The 27,268-nt window shown below is 51.2% G+C and overlaps 1 protein-coding gene across 2 annotated transcripts; it reads left to right on the top strand.

Annotated features, from left to right (window-relative positions):
* Nucleotides 1–76: 76 nt before the first annotated feature.
* CAD (carbamoyl-phosphate synthetase 2, aspartate transcarbamylase, and dihydroorotase) lies at nt 77–26,518 on the top strand. 2 transcript variants are annotated; one of them, XM_008952459.5, is made up of 45 exons: nt 77–404; nt 648–787; nt 3,979–4,108; nt 4,957–5,099; nt 5,282–5,423; nt 5,628–5,799; nt 6,323–6,508; nt 6,677–6,789; nt 7,105–7,250; nt 7,505–7,636; nt 7,770–8,003; nt 8,500–8,721; nt 8,926–9,114; nt 9,367–9,491; nt 9,674–9,804; nt 14,205–14,317; nt 14,716–14,960; nt 15,184–15,430; nt 15,778–15,876; nt 16,048–16,272; nt 16,362–16,544; nt 16,744–16,962; nt 17,254–17,421; nt 17,983–18,165; nt 18,274–18,378; nt 19,026–19,265; nt 19,491–19,572; nt 20,113–20,279; nt 20,452–20,616; nt 20,790–20,921; nt 21,165–21,366; nt 21,776–21,966; nt 22,065–22,205; nt 22,431–22,532; nt 22,997–23,093; nt 23,300–23,350; nt 23,644–23,688; nt 23,791–23,960; nt 24,055–24,129; nt 24,644–24,856; nt 25,035–25,160; nt 25,353–25,508; nt 25,605–25,706; nt 25,934–26,028; nt 26,148–26,518. In XM_008952459.5, the coding sequence occupies exons 1-45, from the start codon at nt 323–325 to the stop codon at nt 26,248–26,250; spliced, it is 6,729 nt and encodes a 2,242-aa protein (XP_008950707.2). In that variant the 5' UTR covers nt 77–322; the 3' UTR covers nt 26,251–26,518. The 2 variants fall into 2 exon arrangements, with proteins under 2 accessions (XP_008950707.2, XP_003827138.2); XM_003827090.5 differs by lacking the exon at nt 23,300–23,350.
* Nucleotides 26,519–27,268: the final 750 nt, after the last annotated feature.

Raw genomic sequence — 27,268 nt, 5'->3', positions numbered from 1 at the left:
TTTAGGGCAGCCGCTTTTTTCAGGTTTCCCCCGGTTTTGCAGTGCGGAGACCACGGGGGCCCACTCCCCGTGGCTCCGCGGACCCCGCCCCTTACGTGCCCGGCCCCGCCCCTCACGCCGCCTGTGTCCGCGCCGCCGCAGTCTCTGCTGCTGCCGCCAAGCGCGCCGGAGGCTCCTACGCTGCCGCGCCCGGCTTCTCTCCAGCGCCCCGCGCCGTTAGCCACGTGGACCGACTCCGGCGCGCCGTCCTCACGTGGTTCCAGTGGAGTTTGCAGTCCTTCCCGCTTCTCCGTACTCGCCCCCGCCTCTGAGCTCCCTTCCCATGGCGGCCCTAGTGTTGGAGGACGGGTCGGTCCTGCGGGGCCAGCCCTTTGGGGCCGCCGTGTCGACTGCCGGGGAAGTGGGTAAGCAAGCCCGGTTAGGCTGCAGACCTTATCCCACTCTGTGATGCGCCTCTCCTCCCAACCTTCCCCGTCCAGACCCCGCCATTTTCCCGCCAGCGTACCCCCTTCCCCCATTCGGTGCCCATGGGCCCCAGCGCCATAAACCCCTCGCGACCAAGGCAGCCTCCACTGGGGCGTGCTCATCGCGCGGGGAGTGTTCTGAAGGGTGCCCTACCGGAGCCCAGCCCTGCTTCTTTCTTGCAGTGTTTCAAACCGGCATGGTCGGCTACCCCGAGGCCCTCACTGATCCCTCCTACAAGGCACAGATCTTAGTGCTCACCTATCCTCTGATCGGCAACTATGGCATCCCACCAGATGAAATGGATGAGTTCGGTCTCTGCAAGGTAGCCACACCCAGTGCTTTCTCTACATTCCTTTTCAAGTCAGTAATTGTTAACTATTAGTGAAGTAGGAGACGTTGACACCCTGCTGGGCATCCTGCAGAAAACATACCCACTGAAGTGATAAAGTCAAGGACTAAGATCACTAGTAACTGTAGTTAGGGGTTGTTAAGTGCCTTGGGAGGCACAGAGTGTTGGAGGCCTCAGGAAAAAGCTACCGCCTTTGTTAAGGGCATCAAGGCTCCAGTATAGCTGAAAGCATTCTGTATGTAGTGAAGGCATGGATCAAGGAGAAGTAAAAGAGGTGTAAGGGAACAGCCTTGTCCAACTTGTTAGGCATGCAGAAGTCATGAGAAAAAAGCCTGCAGATAAGTTAAATCCGGTGGGCATGGAGGGACCTGAAGCCAAAGCAGAGTCAGCTTAGTTTGGTAAAGGATCCATTGAAGGTTTTTTTTTAGCAGCAGAGTCAGATGGGAGCAGTGCTTTTTAGGACTACATAAATTAGTGGAAAGAGACTGGAAACTAGGGTCACATACTTCTCTGTGACAGTGAGTGCCAATTTACCTACAAAACCAGTGACATTATCTTCTAGACCTACTGACATGGCCTCGTCTGATTTTCTGCTTTTCAGTTGTGTTCTTACCTCTAGGTGAGAAAACTGAGTTTCTTCCTACAGTGAGGTTTCCCCTATTCCTTCACCTCTGAAATTTGGAAACTAAGTTGCCCTCTGACAGTTCAAGCATTAAAAAAAACCCAACATAGAGTAATTAAGGTAATAGAGGAAGTCAATCTGGCCTAGAGTAGTATCTCTCAAAATTTGTTTGGCCTCACTGCAGGTGTAAGCCTTTAATTCTTAATTTGCCTTCCCAGCCACCCTGACGCTGGGGAGAGCGAGCTCCGGATAGAGGACGTGCATGTTGTTCGTCCTGGAAAAGAATTTCTAGGTTCATCACAAACCTATAAATACACTGCATTCTAGTTGATAGTGAATTCTTGTGAATTTGGTTAACCTTTGTCAGTCATCACCTTTGTCAACTCTAGGCACACTGACAAAATTGAGTTTATAAAACTACAAAATTGAGGCCTGATTAGGATCAGGGTGGGAAAGGCCTCTTGGAGCCACTCGCACATATAAATGGATTACTCCACCTGGCCAGGGAGGGTTCTGCCAAACTATCCTTCAGATCCCTGGACAATCTCAGAATGCAGGTTCCTTAAACTGTTCATCACCCAGCTGAATGCAGTTTAAATATGCTGATCCCTCCTACATAAACTTTCTGTTTCTGTGTAGCTATTAAACGCTTATCTATTGAGTAACAAGTTTATGGTTTTTTTTGGGGGGGGGACAAGGTCTCACTTTGTCACCCAGGCTGGAGTGCAGTGGCATAATCATGGCTCACTGCAGCCTCTGCTGCCTGAGCTCAAGTAGTCCTCCCACCTCAACCCCCAAGTAGCTGGGACTACAGGCACCTGCCACCATGCCTGGCTACTTTTTTTGTATTTTTTGTAGAGACCGGGTATTGTCACATTGCCCAGGCTGGTATGTTATCTTTTTTTATTTAATTTTTTTAAATTTTTATTTTGCTTTGAGGTAGAGTTTCTTTCTTGTTGCTCAGGTTGGAGTGCAATGGCGCAACCTTGGCTCACTGCAACCTCCGCCTCCCGGGTTCAAGCTATTCTCCCACCTCAGCCTCCCGAGTAGCTGGGATTACATGCATGGGCTACCATTCCCAGCTAATTTTGTATTTTTAGTAGAGACAGGGTTTCTCCATGTTGGTCAGGCTGGTTTTGAACTCCCGATCACAGGTGATCTGCCCACCTCGGCCTCCCAAAGCGCTGGGATTACAGGCGTGAGCCACCGTGCCTGGCCTTTTCTTTTTTAAATAATCCCAAATGAAGTTTGGGAGGCATGCTTAGTATTGTGCCCTGAACCTTTGTTTTTTATTTGGTAATGTATTTTGTACCTCCGTATCTTACTCAGTTTTTAATCACACTCTATAATTAATATTTATATGGGTGTTATCTTGTTTTCTAGCTCCCTAAGTCAGAAATAAACATCATGAAGACAGGAACCTCATCTTTTTTTGCTCATTGCTCTTTTCTCAGCATCTTTTGCAATGCCTGCACCTCAATAAATGTCTGACTGACACCATGTGCCTTGCTCTTGAGTTCTCTGTTTCGTGACAAAGACACAAATACATATTCATCATATGACGTAAATAGCAAGAGAGGAAATAAAGTATTAAAACAGCTCTAAGATGGAGGCACAAGCTGTATTGGGTGAGTGGGAGGGGCTTCACAGAGAAGGGATTTGTGATTTCAGTTTTAGATAAAGGAAGAAAGAGGCGGGGCGCGGTAGCTCATGACTTGTAATCCCAGCACTTTGGAAGGCTGAGGTGGGGGGATCGCTTGAGCCCAGGAAGTTTGAGAGCAGCCTGGCAACATGGTGAGACCCTGTCACTACAAAAAATTCAAAAAATTAGCCAGGTGTGATGATCCACACCTGTGGTCCCAACTACTCAGGAGTCTGAGGTGGGAGAATCACTTGAGCCCAGGAGATTGAGGCTGTAGTGAACCGTGTATTTGCGCCACTGCACTCTGCACTCCAGCCTGGATAACAGCAAGACCCTGTCTCAAAAAAAAAAAAAGGAATGGCTAGGTGCGATGGCTCACTCCTGTAATCCCAGCACTTTGGGAGGCTGAGGTGGGCAGATCACAAGGTCAGGAGATCTGAGACCATCCTGGCTAACATGGTGAAACCCCGTCTCTACTAAAAACACAAAAAATTAGCCGGGTGTGGTGGCGGGCGCCTGTAGTCCCAGCTACTCGGGAGGCTAAAGCAAGAGAATTGCTTGAATCCGGGAGGCAGAGGTTGCAGTGAGCTTAGATGTCGCCACTGCATTGCAGCCTGGGTGACAGAGTGAGACTCTGTCTCAAAAAAAATAATAATAAATAAATAAAAAGGAAAATGTCATTTTCAGTGATCATCGGGGCACCCTGGGCCTGTGGGTTGTGTTTCGTATAGGAGAGAGCATTGTTGGTAAATGGAAATATCTATGCAAAAGCACCAAAAGTTTGGTATATTGAAGGCCATTCAATGTGGCTGAATATAGGGTCTGTGGCCACACAATCGGGAAAATGCTGCAAAGAAATAACTTGGCCTGAGGCTTCTCACAATCTCTTTCCATCTACAGTGGTTTGAATCCTCGGGCATCCACGTAGCAGCACTGGTAGTGGGAGAGTGCTGTCCTACTCCCAGCCACTGGAGTGCCACCCGCACTCTGCATGAGTGGCTGCAGCAGCATGGCATCCCTGGCTTGCAAGGTATGGTGGCAAGCAGGGGCATATTTGGGCAGAGCACAGCATGCCTGGATGGAAAGAATCAAGGTTTCTGTAATCTGCTGGGACCTGACTCTAAGATTGTGATAGTTGGAAGGTTTAGATTGGAGTTGGGCTGGGAGAAAGAATTGAACTATCACTCAGAAAATTTCCAACACAGGAAGGAACTCCCACCTTCCATAATCATCAGCTTAGGGCTAATCTTGTTTCATCACCACCACTGAATTATTTTGATGCAAATCTCAGACATCATATCATTTCATCTACAAATAGTTCAATATCTATGCAAAAGGAATCTTTAAAAAACATGATCATAATAACATCATACACTAAAAAAATTAATAATTCCCTAATACAAGTGTCCAGGCAATGTTTAAAATTTCCCAATTTTTTTTTTTTTTTTTTTTTTTTTTTTTTTTACTGTTCACTTGAATCTCGCTCTAAACAGGGTTCATGCATTGCATTTGGTTGATAAGTCTCTTAATCTGTGGACCTTGTAACCTATTTGAAAACAGGTCATTTTTCCCGTTTCTAGTATCCCATAGTCTGCACTTACTTGGTTACACTCCCGTAGTGTTACTTAGCGTATTCTTTTTTTCCCTTTATATTATTTTCTATAAATGGATAGATTTAGAGTTGTTCAATTCAGATGTGATATTTTTGGCAGGAATACTTCATGGTAGTATACTTCTGTCACAATGGCCCAGGATTTTGATGCACATAGAACAGCTGTGTGTGACTGGGGCTCTGGAATGGAAGTGCTTCTGGAAGTCTAACCTCACAGATGACTGAGTTGTGGGAATGTGATCCCTAAGACTGTGCTATTTTGACAGGAGTAGACACTCGGGAGCTGACCAAGAAGTTGCGGGAACAGGGGTCTCTGCTGGGGAAGCTGGTCCAGAATGGAACAGAACCTTCATCCCTGCCATTCTTGGACCCCAATGCCCGCCCCCTGGTACCAGAGGTCTCCATTAAGGTACAGAGGTAGAGTGGGAGAGTGTTGCAAGCTCTAGCACAGTAGTTATATTCTGCCCACAATTGGGGGGTGAACACAGGAGAGAATCAAAGGAGGCTTTGAAGGTAGGAGTTGGTGCAGGTATATCTTATACCCACTGAGCACAGCTGCCAACTGTTGCCCTTTATTCGTCTATTTCTCAGACTCCACGGGTATTCAATACAGGGGGTGCCCCTCGGATCCTTGCTTTGGACTGTGGCCTCAAGTATAATCAGATCCGATGCCTCTGCCAGCGTGGGGCTGAGGTCACTGTGGTACCCTGGGACCATGCACTAGACAGCCAAGGTGAGTAGCTGGGGCCTGTTCAGGGCCTCAGACAAGCAGCTTGGGTGGAAGATCTATCCCTTGGTCCAATTGCTAAAAGTCAGTAGGAGTTGCAGTGAAGAAGATAGACATTGGGACTTAACACTCTCATGGGCTGGGGGGCTGCAGGTGTGTCTTCTGTAATTGAAATACTGATTTTGATGTCATCTTTTCTGCCCACTCTAGAGTATGAGGGTCTCTTCTTAAGTAATGGGCCTGGTGACCCTGCCTCCTATCCCAGTGTCGTATCCACACTGAGCCGTGTTTTATCTGAGCCTAATCCCCGACCTGTCTTTGGGATCTGCCTGGGACACCAGCTATTGGCCTTAGCCATTGGGGCCAAGACTTACAAGATGAGGTGGGACTTGTGGGGAGCAGAAGGGGCCCATACTTGTGGCATGAGGGGTGGGGTGTCTCAGGAATGAGAAGAGAGTTGGTGTTTATTTGTGTTGAAATAGGAGCGGGGGGTTGCAGGTGAGGTGGCTCCCACCTGTAATCCCAGCACTTTGGGAGGCCAAGGTGGGCGGATCACTGGAGGTCAGGAGTTCGAGACCAGCCTGGCCAACATGGTGAAACCCTGTCTCTACTAAAAATACAAAAGTTGGCCAGCCATGGTGGTGTGCGCCTGTAATCCCAGCTACTCCGGAGGCTGAGGCAGGAGAATCGCTTGAACCTGGGAGGCGGAGGTTGCAGTGAGCGGAGATCGTGCCATTGCCCTCCAGCCCGGGAAACAGAGGGAGACTCCGTCTCAAAAAAAAAAAAAAACAAAAAGGAAACAGGAGCGAGGCTACTGAGAACAGGAGATCAGTGAGAGCTGGGGTAGGTTCAGTAGTGAAGAGAGGGTGAGCAGGGCCTGTGACTCGGCATGCTTCTACCTCCAGATATGGGAACCGAGGCCATAACCAGCCCTGCTTGTTGGTGGGCTCTGGGCGCTGCTTTCTGACATCCCAGAACCATGGGTTTGCTGTGGAGACAGACTCACTGCCAGCAGACTGGGCTCCTCTCTTCACCAACGCCAATGATGGTTCCAATGAAGGCATTGTGCACAACAGCTTGCCTTTCTTCAGGTGAGCCTGGTTGACTGGGTCTGTGAAACTTTGAAGCCCTGTGGGCCTTGATGATGGAAAAGTAAAGCACGGCAGTGGATCCAAGTCCCCTGTCCCACTACCCACCTCGAGGCTGCCAGTGTCATGCCAGGGACCATGATGGTTTTCATGATGCAATCTCTTCAATAGTGTCCAGTTTCACCCAGAGCACCAAGCTGGCCCTTCAGATATGGAACAGCTTTTCGATATCTTTCTGGAAACTGTGAAAGAGGCCACAGCTGGGAACCCTGGGGGCCAGACAGGTAAGATCCTGAGTAGAACTGGGTTGTGGACCTAAGAACAGGGTTGGCTCCAGGATGGGCATAAGGTGGACATGCCCTGGGCAACTCCTAGATGTCTAGGAGGTTAAGGGGATTGGGGATGGGTGGCAACCAACCCAAGATACCGTTTAAGCTTCTGTTGAAAGGAACTCCAGGGTCCTGGGTTCTGGTCCTCTCTCTGCTCCTCCTGAGGTGCATAATTTGCTCTGGACTCTTCTGAAAGCGAGGGAGCTAATCCAGTTGACCTCTTGGGTCCAGCTCAGCTCTAACATTCTACGACCTTCTTTGCTTCCACAGTTAGAGAGCGGCTGACTGAGCGCCTCTGTCCCCCTGGGATTCCCACTCCCGGCTCTGGACTTCCACCACCACGAAAGGTTCTGATCCTGGGCTCAGGGGGCCTCTCCATTGGCCAAGCTGGAGAATTTGACTACTCGGGCTCTCAGGTGAGGCATGTTCCTCCCCACCCTTCTGGGCGTGTGACCCTCAAGAATGGAAAGGGTCTTAAGGAGAAGGGCTAAGGTTGCAGGGAGGAAATGAACCAGATTTGGGGAATGTAGAGAAAGATGTAGTAAGAAATAGAAGTCAATTATTAGGGGCCAAGAGTACAGGGAGGGAAAGAAGAGGAGAATGCTACTCTAAGGCTGTTTGCAATTTTGCTTCTTCAGCAGAGGCTGAGATGCCATTCTTGTCCTTTTAGGCAATTAAGGCCCTGAAGGAGGAAAACATCCAGACGTTGCTGATCAACCCCAATATTGCCACAGTGCAGACCTCCCAGGGGCTGGCCGACAAGGTCTATTTTCTTCCCATAACACCTCATTATGTAACCCAGGTATGACTGGGGCAAGGCTGGAATGAAAAGAGGACTGGGCAGGGGGGCCCAGTGGTCACTCTGGGTTATTAAACTTTGATTGCCTCTCTACCCACAAGGTTCTGATGCCTGTAACTCCCCTCTCCATCCTCAGGTGATACGCAATGAACGCCCCGATGGTGTGTTACTGACTTTTGGGGGCCAGACTGCTCTGAACTGTGGTGTGGAGCTGACCAAGGCCGGGGTGCTGGCTCGGTATGGGGTCCGGGTCCTGGGCACACCAGTGGAGACCATTGAGCTGACCGAGGATCGACGAGCCTTTGCTGCCAGAATGGCAGAGATCGGAGAGCATGTGGCCCCGAGCGAGGCAGCAAATTCTCTTGAACAGGTTGGAGGGGTGTTTGAGTAAAGGAAGAATGGTGGTGTTTTTTTTGGTAGTGTTATTTTCTTTCTTTTTTTTTTTTTTTTTTTTAATTTTCTTTCCTTTTTTTTTTTTTTTTTTTTTTTGAGACGGAGTTTCGCTCTTGTTGCGCAGGCTGGAGTACAGTGGCGTGATCTCGGCTCATCATAACCTCCACCTCCCAGATTCAAGCGACTCTCCTGCCTCAGCTTCCTGAGTAGCTGGGATTACTGGCATGCGCCACCATGCCCAGCTAATTTTGTATTTTTAGTAGAGATGGGGTTTCTCCATGTTGGTCAGGCTGATCTCGAACTCCTGACCTCAGGTGATCCACCCCCCCCTCGGCCTCCCAAATTGCTGGGGTTACAGGCGTGAGCCACTATGCCCAGCCATGTTATTTTCTTTATATCTTTTTTTATGTGGGTCAGGCACGCCTTGGACAGCAGGAAATAACCTGTTTGTTCATCTCTTCCACTCATTGCAGGCCCAGGCAGCCGCTGAACGGCTGGGGTACCCTGTGCTAGTGCGTGCAGCCTTTGCCCTGGGTGGCCTGGGCTCTGGCTTTGCCTCTAACAGGGAGGAGCTCTCTGCTCTCGTGGCCCCAGCTTTTGCCCATACCAGCCAAGTGCTAGTAGACAAGTCTCTGAAGGGATGGAAGGAGATTGAGTACGAGGTGGTGAGAGACGCCTATGGCAACTGTGTCACGGTGAGTGAATGGGGGAAGGGTGGGAGTCGTGTCAGGCAGGATGAGCTTTTGGAAGAGCAGAGGCCCAGGCCAAGGTCTTTGCGAGTTGTATGTCCCTCAGACCCAGGTTAGGTGCAGCCCCAGAGGTAACAGGACCCTGGGGTGCAGCCTTCTGCCTCTCCTGACTCTGCTTGGCAGTGACCTCCATGGCACCCCCCTTCACAGGTGTGTAACATGGAGAACTTGGACCCACTGGGCATCCACACTGGTGAGTCCATAGTGGTGGCCCCTAGCCAGACACTGAATGACAGGGAGTATCAGCTCCTGAGGCAGACAGCTATCAAGGTGACCCAGCACCTGGGAATTGTTGGGGAGTGCAATGTGCAGTATGCCTTGAACCCTGAGTCTGAGCAGGTAAGCTCTAGGCCCTGGAACTGATAGTCTAGTTGTTACCCCCTCTTCTTGCATAATTTTTGGCCCTTGAGGTTGAGGTCTTTTGGGCTTACAGTCCCTGGAGTAGAAGCTGGAATCTTCTTTACTAGGGTTGGGCCTTAGAGAGGGCCCTTTTGCTAGCCATCCTATGGGGAGGGCTTATTTTCTCTCCTTTCTGAGACCTCTCCTAGACAGGGTCTTCTAGGCCAGTGACTTTATTCTCCTTCTTTGCAGTATTACATCATTGAAGTGAATGCCAGGCTCTCTCGCAGCTCTGCCCTGGCCAGTAAGGCCACAGGTTATCCACTGGCTTATGTGGCAGCCAAGCTAGCATTGGGCATCCCTTTGCCTGAGCTCAGGTACGAGGATGAGGGAGATACCACAGTGGGGAAGTGGGTCGGGGGCTGAGGAAAATATTGATGGGACAGGGAATATGAAAAGGACATTGGCCTGGATTTGTGGGAATGGAAAGAGCTATCCGGAAGCTCACCCTTTATGCTTCCTTCACTGTCCTTCTGGCATCCCACCTGCTGGACCCCAGGAACTCTGTGACAGGGGGTACAGCAGCCTTTGAACCCAGCCTGGATTATTGTGTGGTGAAGATTCCTCGATGGGACCTTAGCAAGTTCCTGCGAGTCAGCACAAAGATTGGGAGCTGCATGAAGAGCGTTGGTGAGACTCATGCCCTGGGCACCCCCATGGGGCCCCACCATGACCAAGAATCTTAAATGTCAAGAGTTCCCTGGCATGGCCTTTTACGTCCTATGGGAGCAGGTGCTTGAGACATTTCAAACTTAGATTATAGTCCTTGTCAGGAGTTGGGGAGGCATCTGGAAATCTGTGTTGGAATACAGAATCTCTGGGATAGGTGCAAGCCATCAGACTATCTCATCTCATTTTTGCAGTATCTCCTCCTCTGGCACTTTGTGCTTTGGTCACTAAATGACCTTTTTTTTTAGTATGATGTTTACATCAGAGCAGGGCATCATAAACCTTTTTGGTAACAAGGAAATTTATTAGTGAATGATGAATGGCCGTAACATTACCCAGCAGTGGCAGAGCATGTTAGAATTGAGTTAGTATGTTTCTTTGTGGTATCCCTTTAGTTGCGGAAGACCGTCCTCTAACACATTTCAACCAAAACAAAAATATACGTGTACCAGACACAGCGCCACCAGCCTGATGGATAAGAGCATTTTGTGGTGCTCCAGATTTCCATTTAGAGCAGTAGTGGCCTTTAAACAAAGTCTAAGCTCAGATATTATTTCAGAATTTTTAGAAATTCTGCAAGACTGCCAATTTTTTCCTTCTGGAGATGAATCTCTGTTATATGAAAATTAGAATAAACATGGGAATGAAGCCATAATTAAATTGTGGCAAAAAGAAGTGGATTGAAAATAGGCCAATGAAAGATTGGTTCCTAGATGAGACATTTAATTGTTTTACATCTGTTCAAGTATTCTTGGAATGTGGTCTTCTTTGGTAACTTTTTGTAACTTTTATTATACAAGTAAGAAACATGAATCATGGAAAACGAGGAAAGACAGTTTAACCAAAGAACAATAGTCACCTGTAATCTTGCCTTACAGAGATTGATTAATTTGACCGTGTATCTGCGACTGCATAATTCAGCCGTGTATCTACGACTGCATACATTTCTAGGCATATGTGTATGCCTAGAAAAAAGGCTTCTCCTTTTTTAACAAATCTCAAAATAAAAAGTCTTACAACCACAGTTACAAAGAAATTGAACAAAATCAGTCACACTACTGTTAACATCGTAGTGTTTTTAAAACTTTTTTAAAGAAATGTAAATGTTAGGATTGTAAATAGAAAAATACACTTGGTAAGAAATACTTAAGCCCCTAGAGTAAATAGTCAGAGGAGATGAACAAAACTTTACAGAAGAAGAAATCAATAAGCAAACCTAGAGAAAAGACGGTTCCTCTCATTAGTAAATAGAAATCTAGTTAAATGAGACACTGTTTATGCCCACTTCAGAAGGTTGCTTAAACTTTGTATTATGAAGCACAGACTTCTATAAAGTTATTCGTACTCATCAAGGGCTATAAAATTTGTGTTACCTATTGCCTCTACATATCTGGAAATTTATCCTAAGGAGATTATCCAAAACAGAAAACATCATATCCAGTCCAGGCACGGTGGTTGTAATTAATCCCAGCACTTTGGAAAGCTCAGGTGGGAGGATCGCTTGAGCCCACGAGTTCAAGGTTGCAGTGAGCTGTGATTGTACCACTGCATTCCAGCCTGGGTGCCAGGCTAAGACCCTGTCTTTTTTGTTTGTTTGTTTGTTTGTTTGCTTGTTTGAGACGGATTTTCATTCTTGTTGCCCAGGCTGGAGTGCAATGGTGTGATCTCGGCTCACCACAATCTCTGCCTCCTGGGTTCAAGTGATTCTCCTGTCTCAGCCTCCAGAGTAACTGGGATTACAGGCATGTGCCATCACGCCTGGCTAATTTTGTATTTTAATAGAGACAGGGTTTCTCCCTGTTGGTCAGGCTGGTCTTGAACGCCCGTGCTCAGGTGATCCACCCACCTTGGCCTCCCAAAGTGCTGGGATTACAGGCCACTGTGCCTGGCCGAGACCCTGTCTCTTTTTTCTTTTCTTTTTTTTTTTTTCTTTTTTTTTTTCTTTTTTTTTTTTTGAGGCAGAGTCTTCCTCTGTCGCCAGGCTGGAGTGCAGTGGTGCTATCTCGGCTCACTGCAACCTCTGCCTCCCAGGTTCAAGCGATTCGCCTGCCTCAGCCTCCTGAGTAGCTGGGACTACAGGTGCGCACAACCACGCCCAGCTAATTTTTGTATTTTTAGTAGAGACGGGGGTTTCATCATATTGCTCAGGATGGTCTCGATCTCTTAACCTCGTGATCCGCCTGCCTCGGCCTCCCAAAGTGCTGGGATTACAGGCATGAGTCACCATGCCCGGCCGACTCTGTCTCGTTAAAAAAGAAAGAAAACATCACAGCCTCACTTATAATTATGAAAACTTTTTTTTTAATACGGAGTTTTATTCTGTTACCCAGGGTGGAGTGCAATGGTGTGACTTAGCTCACTGCAGCTTGGATCTCCTAGGCTTAAGTAATCTCCCACCCCATCCTTCTGAGGAGTGAGAATACAGGTGTACACCACCACACCTTGCTAATTTTTTTTTTTTAATTATTTTTTGTAGAGAGGGAGGTCTCGCTATGTTGTGCAGGCTGGTCTCAATCTGCCTTAGGTGATCCTTCTGCCTCAGCCTTCCAAAGTGTTGGATTACAGGTGAGAGCCACCGGGACTGCCTAATTGTAAACACTTAAAAGTGAAATGGGCCGGGCGCGGTGGCTCATGCCTGTAATCCCAGCACTTTGGGAGGGTGAGGTGGGCATATCATGAGGTCAGGAGTTTGAGACTAGCCTGGCCAATATGGTGAAACCCCATCTCTAGAAAATATACAAAAATTAGCTAGGCATGGTGGCACGCACCTGTAGTCCCAGCTACTGAGGAGGCTGAGGCAGGAGAATCGCTTGACCTCAGGAAGCAGAGGTTGCAGTGAGCTGAGATTGCACCACTGACTCCAGCCTGGGCAACACAGTGAGACTACATCTCAGGAAAAAAAAAAAAAAAAAAAGCTAAATGTCCTTCAGTTAGCAGTTAAATTATGGCAGATCATACTAAAATACAAAAATTACCCAGGCATGGTGGCAGGTGCCTGTAATCCCAGCTACTTGGGAGGCTGAGGCAGGAGAATCACTTGAACCCAGGAGGCACAGGTTACACTGAGCTGAGATCATGCCATTGCAGTCCAGCCTGGGTGATGAGAGAAACTCCGTCTCAAGAAAGAATTAAGTTGGTGTTGATGAGGCCACGTGGCAATGTGGGAAAATGTATGATGAGGAAAAAACACAGGACGGAAATTATATGTATGCTGTGATCATATGTAAAACATACCTATGAAGGGCCCGGCACGGTGGCTCACGCCTGTAACCCCAGCACTTTGGGAGGCCGAGGCGGGTGGATCATGGGGTCAGGAGTTTGAGACCAGCTTGGCCAACATGGTGAAATCCCGTCTCTAATTAGCCAGACATGGTGACACGCACCTGTAATCACAGCTACTCAGGAGGCTGAGGCAGGAGAATCTCTTGAACCCAGGAAGCAGAGGTTGCAGTGAGTCGAGACCATGCCATTGCATTCCAGCCTGGGCAACAAGAGCGAAAGTCCATCTAAAAAAAAAAAAAAAAAAACCTATGAACCTATGAAGAAAAGTCCAGAAAGAGAAACTCTAAAATGATTGTTGTAAATGTGATTTGCTCTGCATGGATGAGTAGTAGGGATCATCTTCCTATTATCTACACTTTTTAAAAAAGTTTTAAAGAATTCCAGTTGGTGTTATGATTATGTGAATAAATCAAACCCAATAACTGGACAGCCATCAGTGGTTTGGGCCACTGTGATAAACTTCCAGTATCCAGTGTATGGGGATATATTCCAGTATCCCCATGCCCGTTTTAGGCATATTGATTCCATATTCATTAATAAGCACAAAGCCTGAGCTTATCCATGAAAATAGCAGGGAAAAGAGCTATAAGTTAAGATTTCTTTTTGTTTGTTTGTTTGTTTGTTTTGTTTTGTTTGAGACGGAGTCTCGCTTTGTTCCCCGGGCTGGAGTGCAATGGTGCGATCGCTGCTCACTGCAAGCTCCACCTCCCGGGTTCACGCCATTTTCCTGCCTCAGCCTCTGGAGTAGCTGGGGCTACAGGCGCCCGCCACCACTCCCGGCTAATTTTTTTGTATTTTTAGTAGAGACGGGGTTTCACCATGTTAGCCAGGATGGTCTCGATCTCCTGACCTCGTGATCCTTCCGCCTCAGCCTCCCAAAGTGCTGGGATTACACGCGTGAGCCACTGCACCCGGCCATTAAGATTTCTTAGTTGTGAAACACCGTGAATCCCACCATCATGTGACTTGCCTTGAGAATCTCCCAGAGTCTTGACTATAAACCATAAGCATTATGGGCAGTGCCTTCTTCCCACCCCTTCCACCTCCACACCTTCATTCCTTCCATTCTGTTCTTCCAGGTGAAGTCATGGGCATTGGGCGTTCATTTGAGGAGGCCTTCCAGAAGGCCCTGCGCATGGTGGATGAGAACTGTGTGGGCTTTGATCACACAGTGAAACCAGTCAGTGATATGGTAAGTAGCTCCCCTCCCCTGGCAATACCCCTAAAATAGACCCTGCTTCTCATCGCCCCCAGACCATGAGCTTGTTACCAGTAACAGTAGCAGCAGTCATCATTGGACATTTGCTTTGTTTCCACTTTGCTGAGAATTTTGAGATGTCTCATTAGCACGCAAGGGTGTATTACTAGACTTGTTTTTACAGATGAGGAAACTGAGACATAGGTTATAGAAATTACTCAAAGCCACATAGCCAATGAGAGGTAGACCCAGGATTGGTATCCAGGTTTTTGCAGTTACACAGCCTGTGCTCTGGTGTAGTTTCCCCTTCCTGAGACAAGGGCAGCTACTTAATGCTCAGGCTTTTAGATGGGCTGGCAGTAGCTTCCGTCTGTCTACCCCCTTTCTATCAGGAGTTGGAGACTCCAACAGATAAGCGGATTTTTGTGGTGGCAGCTGCTTTGTGGGCTGGTTATTCAGTGGACCGCCTGTATGAGCTCACACGCATCGACCGCTGGTTCCTGCACCGAATGAAGCGTATCATCGCACATGCCCAGCTGCTAGAACAACACCGTGGACAGCCTTTGCCGCCAGACCTGCTGCAACAGGCCAAGTGTCTTGGCTTCTCAGACAAACAGATTGCCCTTGCAGTTCTGAGGTCAGAGGTGGCAATGAGAGCTTCTGGCTGGGAAATGTGGGGCAGAACCTTTGTATCAGTGAGGGACCCTTGGGAGGGAGGAAGGAGAGTGTGGGAGAGCTTTAGAGGCTTCTGACCTTGGTTCCAAGGATATTTCCTCTCATCTGTGCCCTGGGGTCTCAACCCTCTATCAGTCTGTACCCTACTCTCTGGGCCTGTGTTTCAGACCCTTTTTCTATTTTAGCACAGAGCTGGCTGTTCGCAAGCTGCGTCAGGAACTGGGGATCTGTCCAGCAGTGAAACAGATTGACACAGTTGCAGCTGAGTGGCCAGCCCAGACAAATTACCTATACCTAACGTATTGGGGCACCACCCATGACCTCACCTTTCGAACACCTCATGTCCTAGTCCTTGGCTCTGGCGTCTACCGTATTGGCTCTAGCGTTGAATTTGACTGGTGTGCTGTAGGCTGCATCCAGCAGCTCCGAAAGGTCAGAGAGTTCATTTTCTTTCCAGTTTCCTTGCTATTCTGTTCATCTCTAGCAATTGCTTGGCACTAATCCTGGCATTTCCTATTAATTGCCATCCCTTACTTTGGTCATAGAGCTTTGGGGTGGGGGTCCTTTTAGGCCATCTCTCATGCCCCACACGGTACATGAATCTCTTCCCCAACACTTTGTACCTCCTTCCCTCCCAAGGCAGGGGTCCTGTACAGCTCTTTCAGAGGAAGCTGTGCTGGCAGTCTCTGAAGTAGGGGCTTTGGCTTAGTTTCTCCACGATTTTCTCCACGATTTTCCTCCCACCTGACTGCTAAGTACCCTTCCCCTCCCTCTTGCAGATGGGATATAAGACCATCATGGTGAACTATAACCCAGAGACAGTCAGCACCGACTATGACATGTGTGATCGACTCTACTTTGATGAGATCTCTTTTGAGGTGAGGGAGATGGAGGCTTCCTGGTAGCTTGGGTGGCCAGGGTCGAGTAGAACAGCTGGCTGACCTAAGATTCTTTGAAACTTGGTGGCGGCTGAGGGAAGCAGTGAGCAGGAAGGCTCAGATTCCTGCCCTCTTTTGCTGCCACCACTTTTTTCTCCCCCTGCAACGTAGGTGGTGATGGACATCTATGAGCTCGAGAACCCTGAAGGTGTGATCCTATCCATGGGTGGACAGCTGCCCAACAACATGGCCATGGCGTTGCATCGGCAGCAGTGCCGGGTGCTGGGCACCTCCCCTGAAGCCATTGACTCGGCTGAGAACCGTTTCAAGTTTTCCCGGCTCCTTGACACCATTGGTATCAGCCAGCCTCAGTGGAGGGAGCTCAGTGACCTCGAGGTGGGCTGGGACCTGGTGGGTTACCCGGAGGCTGGATGATGCTTGGGGGTAAGTGTGAACAACTCAGCTAAGCTCCCTGCCTCCTGTAGTCTGCTCGCCAATTCTGCCAGACCGTGGGGTACCCCTGTGTGGTGCGCCCCTCCTATGTGCTGAGCGGTGCTGCTATGAATGTGGCCTACACGGATGGAGACCTGGAGCGCTTCCTGAGCAGCGCAGCAGCCGTCTCCAAAGAGCATCCCGTGGTCATCTCCAAGTTCATCCAGGAGGCTAAGGTGGGAGGCTGCAGACAGTGAAGTCTCTGAGGGCATGCTGCCAGCCCTGGAGGAGACTTCCTTCTGTGGTCCAGCAGAATCATAGGCACCAGGGCTGGGAACAGTGGGCTATGTGGGGCTCGTTGAAGGAAGAGACAATCCTAGAGTAGGTGAGAGAAGAAAGTGGCCCTATGTCCCACTGTCTGTGTCCCCCCGCTAGGAGATTGACGTGGATGCCGTGGCCTCTGATGGTGTGGTGGCAGCCATCGCCATCTCTGAGCATGTGGAGAATGCAGGTGTGCATTCAGGTGATGCGACGCTGGTGACCCCCCCACAAGATATCACTGCCAAAACCCTGGAGCGGATCAAAGCCATTGTGCATGCTGTGGGCCAGGAGCTACAGGTCACAGGACCTTTCAATCTGCAGCTCATTGCCAAGGTAATAAGGCTAAAGGAAAGAACTAAAGGGCCACAGCTCTTGCATGTTCTGTGCTGGCCACAGTGCCATGAAGCCCTGCACTGTCTCCTGCCTTCATCCAAGTAGGCAGGGAAGCTGGAGGGAAAGGGCTGTAGCTAGAGCTCATGGTGTTGGGGCTTATGACAGTCAGTCACCCTGAACCCTGCTCAGTCTGATCCCCCAGAGCTGAGGACTGAGAGGAAGAGTCTAGGCCTATAGATAGTGTCAGCAAGGCCAACCTGCAGAAGGCCTGACCAGTCTTCTCTGCCCCAGGATGACCAGCTGAAAGTTATTGAATGCAACGTACGTGTCTCTCGCTCCTTCCCCTTCGTTTCCAAGACACTGGGTGTGGACCTAGTAGCCTTGGCCACGCGGGTCATCATGGGGGAAGAAGTGGAACCTGTGGGGCTAATGACTGGTTCTGGCGTCGTGGGAGTAAAGGTAAGGAATATCGAAACCCTTGGGGTTAGCAGAAAAATAGCAGGAGAGAGTTCACTCACCACACAGAGTTGTCAGTCAGCATGTAAACCAGGCACTGACTGCAAGGCATTGCCGGATCGTGGGGGTAATGAGGTGGTCATTGTCCCTTAAGAGCTTACTTGATGGTAATGGGAGGGAAGAGAAGTTGGATCCCCAAAAAAGCTTTGGTATAGAACAGTCCGTGGTAAAACTACATATTCGACCTGTAAACAGAATGCTGCAGGAGTTCAAGAGACAGGAGGTGCTGCTTCCAAAAGGGGTGATCTGGGAAGGCTTGAGCGAAGGGGTGCTATTTGAATTGAGTTTTGAAGGATGGTTAAGGTTTTTTATTTGCAAGGGCACATCCTAAGCAGAAGCTGAGGGATGACCCCAAGTACGTTTGGAAAGCAGGAGGGCACACAGAGAGGGCAGGCTGACCCTGCCATTCAGATGGGATCAAGAACAGGGTACTGTGTCCGTCTGCTGGTGAGGGAGGAGGTCCTCTCACACCTTGGCCCTCTCTCTTCCCTCCCGCCCCTTTAGGTGCCTCAGTTCTCCTTCTCCCGCTTGGCGGGTGCTGACGTGGTGTTGGGTGTGGAAATGACCAGTACTGGGGAGGTGGCCGGCTTTGGGGAGAGCCGCTGTGAGGCATACCTCAAGGCCATGCTAAGCACTGGCTTTAAGATCCCCAAGAAGAATATCCTGCTGACCATTGGCAGCTATAAGGTATCAGAATCCAGGAGGGCTTCCCGAGGGCCGTGGCTCCCTGGGCCAGGGCTGACCTTGAAATGGAAGACAGGAAGAAAACAATTTCATCCTTCTGTTTGGTTTCAGAACAAAAGTGAGCTGCTCCCAACTGTGCGGCTACTGGAGAGCCTGGGCTACAGTCTCTATGCCAGTCTCGGCACAGCTGACTTCTACACTGAGCATGGCGTCAAGGTGCAGGAACTCTGGCAACCTACCCCACTGCTGCCCTTCCCCAAGGGGGTGAAAATACTGCACCAAAGAATTATCTGGGCTGGGCACGGTGGCATATGCCTGTAGTCCCAGATACTCAGGAGGCTAAGGCAGGAGAATCTCTTGAGCCCACGAGGTAGAGGCTGCAGTGAGCTGCGAGTGTGCAGTGAGTGCACCATTGCACTCCAGCTTGGGAAACAGTGAGATGCTGTCTCAAAAAAAAAAAAAAAACAAAGAATTATCTCCTATTCCCCTGCTTTTATTATTACTGTTATACTAGTAAGCTATATTCCATGCAGAAAGCAGAATACACAGGAAGCAAAGAGAAAAGTCTCTTAAAATCTCTGTACCACTGTTCTTATATTTTTCCTTCCAGGATTTTCTCTGTGTACATGTGTGTGAGCTCATACTGCACCTAGTCCTTGGTAACCCATCTTACTTAGTGTAGATATCTTTCCTGCCAAGAAATACACTTTGCCAGTATCAAATAGAGGCAGCCCTCGGTGCCCACCCTATGGGTCCTCAGTCTCCTCATCATGGGCTCCTGGGCCAGCTCCTCTCCCTTAAGGCTAGCCTTCCTGACCGCTGCCAGACTCAGCTTGGCCCTGACCTTGACTCCGGGTTGGCAGGTAACAGCTGTGGACTGGCACTTTGAGGAGGCTGTGGATGGTGAGTGCCCACCACAGCGGAGCATCCTGGAGCAGCTAGCTGAGAAAAACTTTGAGCTGGTGATTAACCTGTCAATGCGTGGAGCTGGGGGCCGGCGTCTCTCTTCCTTTGTCACCAAGGGCTACCGCACCCGACGCTTGGCCGCTGACTTCTCCGTGCCCCTAATCATCGATATCAAGTGCACCAAACTCTTTGTGGAGGTAACTGAGACCCATGTGCTGGGAGGGAGACTGCCAGTGTTGATGGGAAGAAGAAAGAGGGAGGAGTGAGTATGGAACAGCCATGCTAGTAATAAAGCTTTGTGGCTACAGAGGGAGAGATGGTGGGTATAGAGTGTGCAGAGCCTGGTTTATGGGAAAACCACATCTCTCCCTACAACTCCCAGGATCACCCTTCCCTTAAAGCTGACTGCTTTCCACTTGCAGGCCCTAGGCCAGATCGGGCCAGCCCCTCCTTTGAAGGTGCATGTTGACTGTATGACCTCCCAAAAGCTTGTGCGACTGCCGGGTAAGTCTTTGGGGAGAACTTGGCTTCTGAACACTGGCAGCCCCTGGCATAGAGACCTGCAGTGTGGTGAAGGATGGCTGGGGGGCCCACTCTTTGTCCTGGACTGCACAGACTGTGAAGACCCCAGAATGTTTCTCACTCTTTCATTCCTTAATCCACAGTGTCCACAGTGGCCTTGTCTGAGAAATTTTTTTTTTTTTTTTGAGACAGAGTCTTACTCCATCGCCCAGGTTGGAGTGCAGTGGTGTGATATCGGCTCACTGCAACCTCCGCCTCCCAGGTTCAAGCGATTTTCCTGCCTCAGCCTCCCAAGTAGCTAGGATTACAGGCGTGTGCTACCACACCAGGCTAATTTTTGTGTTTTTAGTAGAGACGGGGTTTCACCATGTTGGTCAGGTTGGTCTCGAACTCCTGATCTCAGGTGATCTGCCCACCTCGGCTTCCCAAAGTGCTAGGATTACAGGCGTGAGCCACCATGTCCAGCTCACCCTTCCTATTTCTGAATCTTCCTGTAATCTTGCTGCTTCCATTTTCTCCCAGGATTGATTGATGTCCATGTGCACCTGCGGGAACCAGGTGGGACACATAAGGAGGACTTTGCTTCAGGCACAGCCGCTGCCCTGGCTGGGGGTATCACCATGGTGTGTGCCATGCCTAATACCCGGCCCCCCATCATTGACGCCCCTGCTCTGGCCCTGGCCCAGAAGGTGAGCCACTGCACTCTTCCTGGTATTGGAGACCCATATGCCCCCACCAGCCACCCTTGCTTCCCTGAGCCCTTTTCCTTCTGCCCCGCCCTATGGGCCCAGGCCACTGGTGCCAGGCTAGCCTGTGTGGGCATGGGTGCCAGTGAGCCTTACCTCTGTGTATCCTCTCCAGCTGGCAGAGGCTGGCGCCCGGTGCGACTTTGCGCTATTCCTTGGGGCCTCGTCTGAAAATGCAGGAACCTTGGGCACCGTGGCCGGGTCTGCAGCCGGGCTGAAGCTTTACCTCAATGAGACCTTCTCTGAGCTGCGGCTGGACAGCGTGGTCCAGTGGATGGAGGTAGGGAGTGTGAATGTGGCAGGAGGCCACCACCCAGTGTCTCCTGGCTTGTGGGCCCCTGCCTAAGTGGGCTGGTAGCAGTGAGGATTCAGGGGAGCTCCTGGGGACTCTGGGCTCTGATGAGCACAGTCAGAGATTCTGCACACTCCTTCATCAGTTCTTTCTGCTCCCAGCATTTCGAGACATGGCCCTCCCACCTCCCCATTGTGGCACACGCGGAGCAGCAAACCATGGCTGCTGTCCTCATGGTGGCTCAGCTCACTCAGCGCTCAGTGCACATATGTCACGTGGCACGGAAGGAGGAGGTAAGAGTACACCTGAGATCCTGCTGTCCCTGTTGCTTTCCCAGTAACACCAAAGGTCAGGGTAGTCCTTAGGGGCAGGAGACAGCAGGAGGAGAGTCTGGAGACAGCGGGAGGAGGGTCTCGAGCCAGCACCCTTGCAGGTCTACATCATCATTTTTTGAGCAGGGATGTTGGCCAATGGGACTTTGTGTAGGGCAAGGCATATGGGTGGTGCCTCTTCTGGATCTTCCCATTGTTCCCCAGATCCTGCTAATTAAAGCTGCAAAGGCACGGGGCTTGCCAGTGACCTGCGAGGTGGCTCCCCACCACCTGTTCCTAAGCCATGATGACCTGGAGCGCCTGGGGCCTGGGAAGGGGGAGGTCCGGCCTGAGCTTGGCTCCCGCCAGGATGTGGAAGCCCTGTGGGAGAACATGGCTGTCATCGACTGCTTTGCCTCAGACCATGGTGAGAGAATCCAGCATGTACCTCCTCTGCCCAGTGGGGCTTGTGGGACAGCCCTAGCAAGAAAATGGGAAGCAGGCCAGGCCTCAGGACTCTACTAGGACAGGGTCTTGATCCGTATGGGACCCTAGCCTCTAGGGTACCTGGTCTGTGATAGGTGCCTGATAAATACTTGTTGAAAGAATGAATGAGCCAGTGAGTAGAACTGCAAATGAAAGAATACATGGGTAAAAGTGTGGGCTCCAGAAGATGGCAGCAGTCCTGTTGCCCTTGTTTCTAGTTCCCAGAAAAAATGAGCACTGGGAGTGGTAGTGAGCATAAGGAGGTTGTTGGAAGTGCAGTCCTGGGGTGTGAGTGACTTCCTAGACATGGAGGTGATTGGTCCTGAGGGTAATGGCTTTCTTTCTCCCAGCTCCCCATACCTTGGAGGAGAAGTGTGGGTCCAGGCCCCCACCTGGGTTCCCAGGGTTAGAGACCATGCTGCCACTACTCCTGACGGCTGTAAGCGAGGGCCGGCTCAGCCTGGACGACCTGCTGCAGCGATTGCACCACAATCCTCGGCGCATCTTTCACCTGCCCCCGCAGGAGGACACCTATGTGGAGGTGTGGGGATGAGGCCCAGAGCAGGAGGGGGGCTCTCCAGCCCTAGGATATGTTCTCTGGGGATCCTTTCCCTAGCATAACCCATGTCCTCTGGGCAGGTGGATCTGGAGCATGAGTGGACAATCCCCAGCCACATGCCCTTCTCCAAGGCCCACTGGACACCTTTTGAAGGGCAGAAAGTGAAGGGCACCATCCGCCGTGTGGTCCTGCGAGGGGAGGTTGCCTATATCGATGGGCAGGTACGCAAGTAGCCCCTGCCTGATCTCAGTAGTGCCCTCTTCTGCACCACGTTCATTTCTTCCCTACCCAGCACATCTACACTGTCCCACTATGTGCACCACTGCCCTGGACCAGGGGTTGGGGGCACAGCTCCCCCAAGGTGCTTTTTGTCCTTGCTGACATCTACCCCTTTAGGACCTGAGTTCTCTCTGCTCCCTCCTGAGTGCCCTGCCTTCTGCCTGCAGGTTCTGGTACCCCCGGGCTATGGACAGGATGTACGGAAGTGGCCACAGGGGGCTGTTCCTCAGCTCCCACCCTCAGCCCCTGCCACCAGTGAGATGACCACGGTATCCACACTACTGGGCTAGGGGGCTGGGAGGTGTTAGTCTCAGGGCAGGATGAACAGCTTGAACATTTTCATTGGTGGTTCAGGAACAATTGGGGTTTTCTTGAGGGACTGAATTTGAAGTGGGGTTGGGTCAATTATTTTTTTAAAATGCTGGGCCAGGCCAGATGTGGTGGCTCACGCTTGTAATCCCAGTACTTTGGGAGGCCAAGGCAGGCGGATCATCTGAGGTCAGGAGTTTAAGACCAGCCTAGCCAACATGGTGAAACCCCATCTCTACTAAAAATAAAAAAATTAGCCAGGCGTGGTGGTGCACATCTGTAGTCCCAGCTACTTGGGAGGCTGAGGCAGGAGAATTGCTTGAACCCAGAAGGTCACGCCACTGCACTCCAGCCTGAGCGACAGAACAAGACTCCATCTCAGAAGAAAAAAAAAAAAAACTCTGGGCTAACGTTATCCCTCCAGACACCTGAAAGACCCCGCCGTGGCATCCCAGGGCTTCCTGATGGCCGCTTCCATCTGCCGCCCCGAATCCATCGAGCCTCCGACCCAGGTTTGCCAGGTAAGAGTGGGGTTCCTGTGACTCAGAGACTTGTGTAGGGACAGGATCCACTTCTTCCCAGTGCCTCGCCTTTCTCTACTTACATGTCCTCCTCTCCATCCCTTTATCCTCGTCTGATCTGCCGTGCCACCCTTTGCCTAAACAAGTCTCCCCAGTGTGAGTAGACATCTCACAGCTTCTCACATGCCCTTTTTTGTTGTGGGCAGCTGTGTTCCTCCGCCCAGGAGCTGGGATCCCACGGGGCAGCAGAGCGTGGGGTAAATCCAGGTTGTTGGTTGGTGTGAGTCTGGCCGTTCCTCTTGCCTAGGATGCCTTTGCCAACTGGGAGAGCCCCGGGAGGGCACCACTGCTCCCATACAACACAGCCCCATGGGAAGCCACCTGTCTGTCCCCAGAGCTGCTGCAGTCCCCTGCCCTCCCCTAACCTGCTATATTACTGTGTTGTGAATTGGTTTAACACATACACTGTGATTCAGAGTTCCTGGGAATATGGGGTTTCTTTCCAAACCTCAGCCATAAATGTATATCTGTCCTCTTGTCCTGTTTGCAGCTGAGGAGCCAAAGGAGAAGTCCTCTCGGAAGGTAGCCGAGCCAGGTGAGACTCCACCCTGACACACACTCACCTCGGGGACCTCTGATCTGGCCTTGGTAGGAGGAACCCTCTGACCAGCCTTTTCTGCCCCATCCCTCACTGCAGAGCTGATGGGAACCCCTGATGGCACCTGCTACCCTCCACCACCAGTACCTAGACAGGCATCTCCCCAGAACCTGGGGACCCCTGGCTTGCTGCACCCCCAGACCTCACCCCTGCTGCACTCATTAGTGGGCCAACATATCCTGTCCGTCCAGCAGTTCACCAAGGATCAGGTGCCTGGGGCAGGGAGGATGGGACCACCCAGAGCTTTGAGGATTTGGAAAGCTGGGGCTAGGACCTTTCTAGCTAACTTGGGCTCTTTCTTAGATGTCTCACCTGTTCAATGTGGCACACACACTGCGTATGATGGTGCAGAAGGAGCGGAGCCTCGACATCCTGAAGGTCAGGATCAGGGCCGGGGGTAGGGTCCAGGCCATCGCCTGCCCTTGGGCCACATCAGTGCAGGGCCGCGCAGTGGTCAGAGTGGGTCTTCCTCTCGCTGCCATCCCGTCCCCTTATGCTAGTCCATCCCTCTGCTGCTGTAGATCTTCCCCCACGTTTTCCCTCCCCAAAGCAGGATTTAGCTGGCTGGGGAGGCCCTGAGCATGAGACCATCGCCCCACTAGTGGGGTCTTCTGGTCTGGGCTGCTGCAATCATGGGAGAGAGCTAGGGTGTGTCCTCCTTTCCCAGCTCGTTCAGACACTTAATGATGGGTGGTTTTCTGGAGGCAGAGCCTTTAGCTCAGAGTGACACCAGTGGTGGAAACGTCAAGGCTCTGACAGGTCACAGGGGAGGTTTGGGTGCAGAAGGGTCCTCACAGCACCCCTCAAGTGTCAGTTGGGGTGGTGGTGCCTACCTGGGGTTTCCTCAGGGTGGACACGCATACGTACACCTTCCACCTTGCTCTTTCCCTAGGGGAAGGTCATGGCCTCCATGTTCTATGAAGTGAGCACACGGACCAGCAGCTCCTTTGCAGCAGCCATGGCCCGGCTGGGAGGTGCTGTGCTCAGCTTCTCGGAAGCCACATCGTCCGTCCAGAAGGGCGAATCCCTGGCTGACTCCGTGCAGACCATGAGCTGCTATGCCGACGTCGTCGTGCTCCGGCACCCCCAGCCTGGAGCAGTGGAGGTGAGGCCAGCCTGGGTACTGAGATGGGGTTAAGAAGGCTGGACCCAGGGGCATGAGAACCCTTCTGCCCACGTTTTCTGTGTTTTGGGCCAGATGAGTGAGGGGACCCCAGAAGAGGGGGACTGGCAGTTGGGGGGCCTCTGAGCTGCAAAAGACAGGATTTTCCCCTTTTTTCCAGCTGGCCGCCAAGCACTGCCGGAGGCCAGTGATCAATGCTGGGGATGGGGTCGGAGAGCACCCCACCCAGGCCCTGCTGGACATCTTCACCATCCGTGAGGAGCTGGGAACTGTCAATGGCATGACGGTGAGGGTGGTGGCAGGGGTTGGATCCCTGCCAGGGGACGATCTAGAGAGGGAGGCAGGAAGTGGTTACCCCGGTCCAGGACAGCTGCATCAAGGAGGCCTTCATTCTGCTCCAGAGGCTTTTAAAAGCTTGGAAATGATGTCGGGGGGCACTCAGTCTGGGATCCCTGTGGTGACTGGGTTCCTCCCCTAGATCACGATGGTGGGTGACCTGAAGCACGGACGCACAGTACATTCCCTGGCCTGCCTGCTCACCCAGTATCGTGTCAGCCTGCGCTATGTGGCACCTCCCAGCCTGCGCATGCCACCCACTGTGCGGGCCTTTGTGGCCTCCCGCGGCACCAAGCAGGTGAGACCCTCACAGCCCAGCCTGGAAGCCATGGAGATGTGGGTTGGGCAGTCAGAGCCCAGCACTGCATCCACCATGGCTCTCCTCAACCTCCAGGAGGAGTTCGAGAGCATTGAGGAGGCGCTACCTGACACCGATGTGCTCTACATGACTCGAATCCAGAAGGAACGATTTGGCTCTACCCAGGAGTACGAAGCTGTGAGTGCTGGGCTTGAGGAAGAAGCCAGGGCTGCTGCCGTAGGGCATCAGATATGAGGACAGAAAGGCTGGGCTGAGGGCTGCTGGGTCAGAGCTATTAAACTTCACATCTGTCAATTGCCATAGCTGCATGTGGGTGTGGAGGGGACCCCAGTGGAGCCCAGACTTGTGTCCTCTGTAGCCACTCCTACCCCAAGGCACTAATGGGGACCCCATCTGCCTTGCAGTGCTTTGGTCAGTTCATCCTCACTCCCCACATCATGACCCGGGCCAAGAAGAAGATGGTGGTGATGCACCCGATGCCCCGTGTCAACGAGATAAGGTGGTGCAGCATCAGAGTCAGAGACTGCCTCGGGGCTGGTGGAGGGGAGGAGACTTAGTCCTGGACAAGTCATCCATGGGCTGCACGATAACACTTCCTTTTTTTTTTTTTTTTTGCAGCGTGGAAGTGGACTCGGATCCCCGCGCAGCCTACTTCCGCCAGGCTGAGAACGGCATGTACATCCGCATGGCTCTGTTAGCCACCGTGCTGGGCCGTTTCTAGGGCCTGGCTTCCTCAGCCTCTTCTCTTTAGGCCCAGCTGCTGGGCAAGGAATTCCAGTGCCTCCTACGGGGGCAGCACACTTAGATATTCCTGGACATCCAGATAGCTCACATGTGCTGACCACACTTCAGGCTCTGGACTGGAGCTCTCTGGCATGGGGGTGGGGCCTCAGATGCTGGGGCCCAGTCTGCCCCATCTTCATTCCTGCACCTTAAACCTGTACAGTCATTTTTCTACTGACTTAATAAACAGCCGAGCTGTCCCTTGATGGTGAGTGTAGTAGAACAGAGCTTTCTTTTAGAAAATTGAGCAGATTCCCAAATTATAAGAGCAGCCTCACCAGGCAGGGCTCTGGCTAGGGCTGCGTGCCCACACTCGGTATTTTCACACTCGTGACTCTTTGGGACTCGGCAGGAGCGTGTTAACTCTGTGCTCTCTGAGTCCTGTGTCGTGCTGATGCCAGCGCTTACCTGGGGGCTCTGGCTGGTGTCCAGCCCTCCTTCCTCAATTCAGTTGACTCAAAGACCTGACAGAGAGTTCTGCCCTCTTCCTGACACTGGGAGAACACTCATCAGGGTAAAAGGAAGGCTGAGCACTGCGGCCTGTCTGAGGCCGGGCCTTGACTCTTCCTCACTCTTTGTGGTTAGTCCTCCTCCAGTGGCTAAGGCTGCCATTGCATTCTCAAAACCACCCTGGAGTTCTTCAGCCACTGTCACTATTAGGAGCCCCTCCTATTTCCCATCCCTGGGAGCCTCTGCCTGACATTGGACAGAGGGGCAGATGCCATGGAGGGCTGAGGAGCACTTTGGCTTGGAGACCCCAGGGCAGGAGCCTAAGGGCAGTAGCTTATGTGTCTGTGGGTGAGGGCTTCTGAGGAGCAGCTGTGCCCTCCGGTGAACTTGAGTAGCATTGGAGAAATCTCATTTCTTGTTCCAACAAAACTTAGCACTCTGTGAGTACAAAGCACCATGTGCAGTGGGAGTACGAGGAAGAACAAGGCAATTCTCACCCTCAGTTT

This window comes from Pan paniscus, chromosome 12 (assembly GCF_029289425.2).
Source record: "Pan paniscus chromosome 12, NHGRI_mPanPan1-v2.0_pri, whole genome shotgun sequence".
NCBI classification, from domain to species: domain Eukaryota; kingdom Metazoa; phylum Chordata; class Mammalia; order Primates; family Hominidae; genus Pan; species Pan paniscus.
Note: the sequence above shows the minus strand (reverse complement) of the source record. Positions and strands in the feature narration are given on the sequence as shown.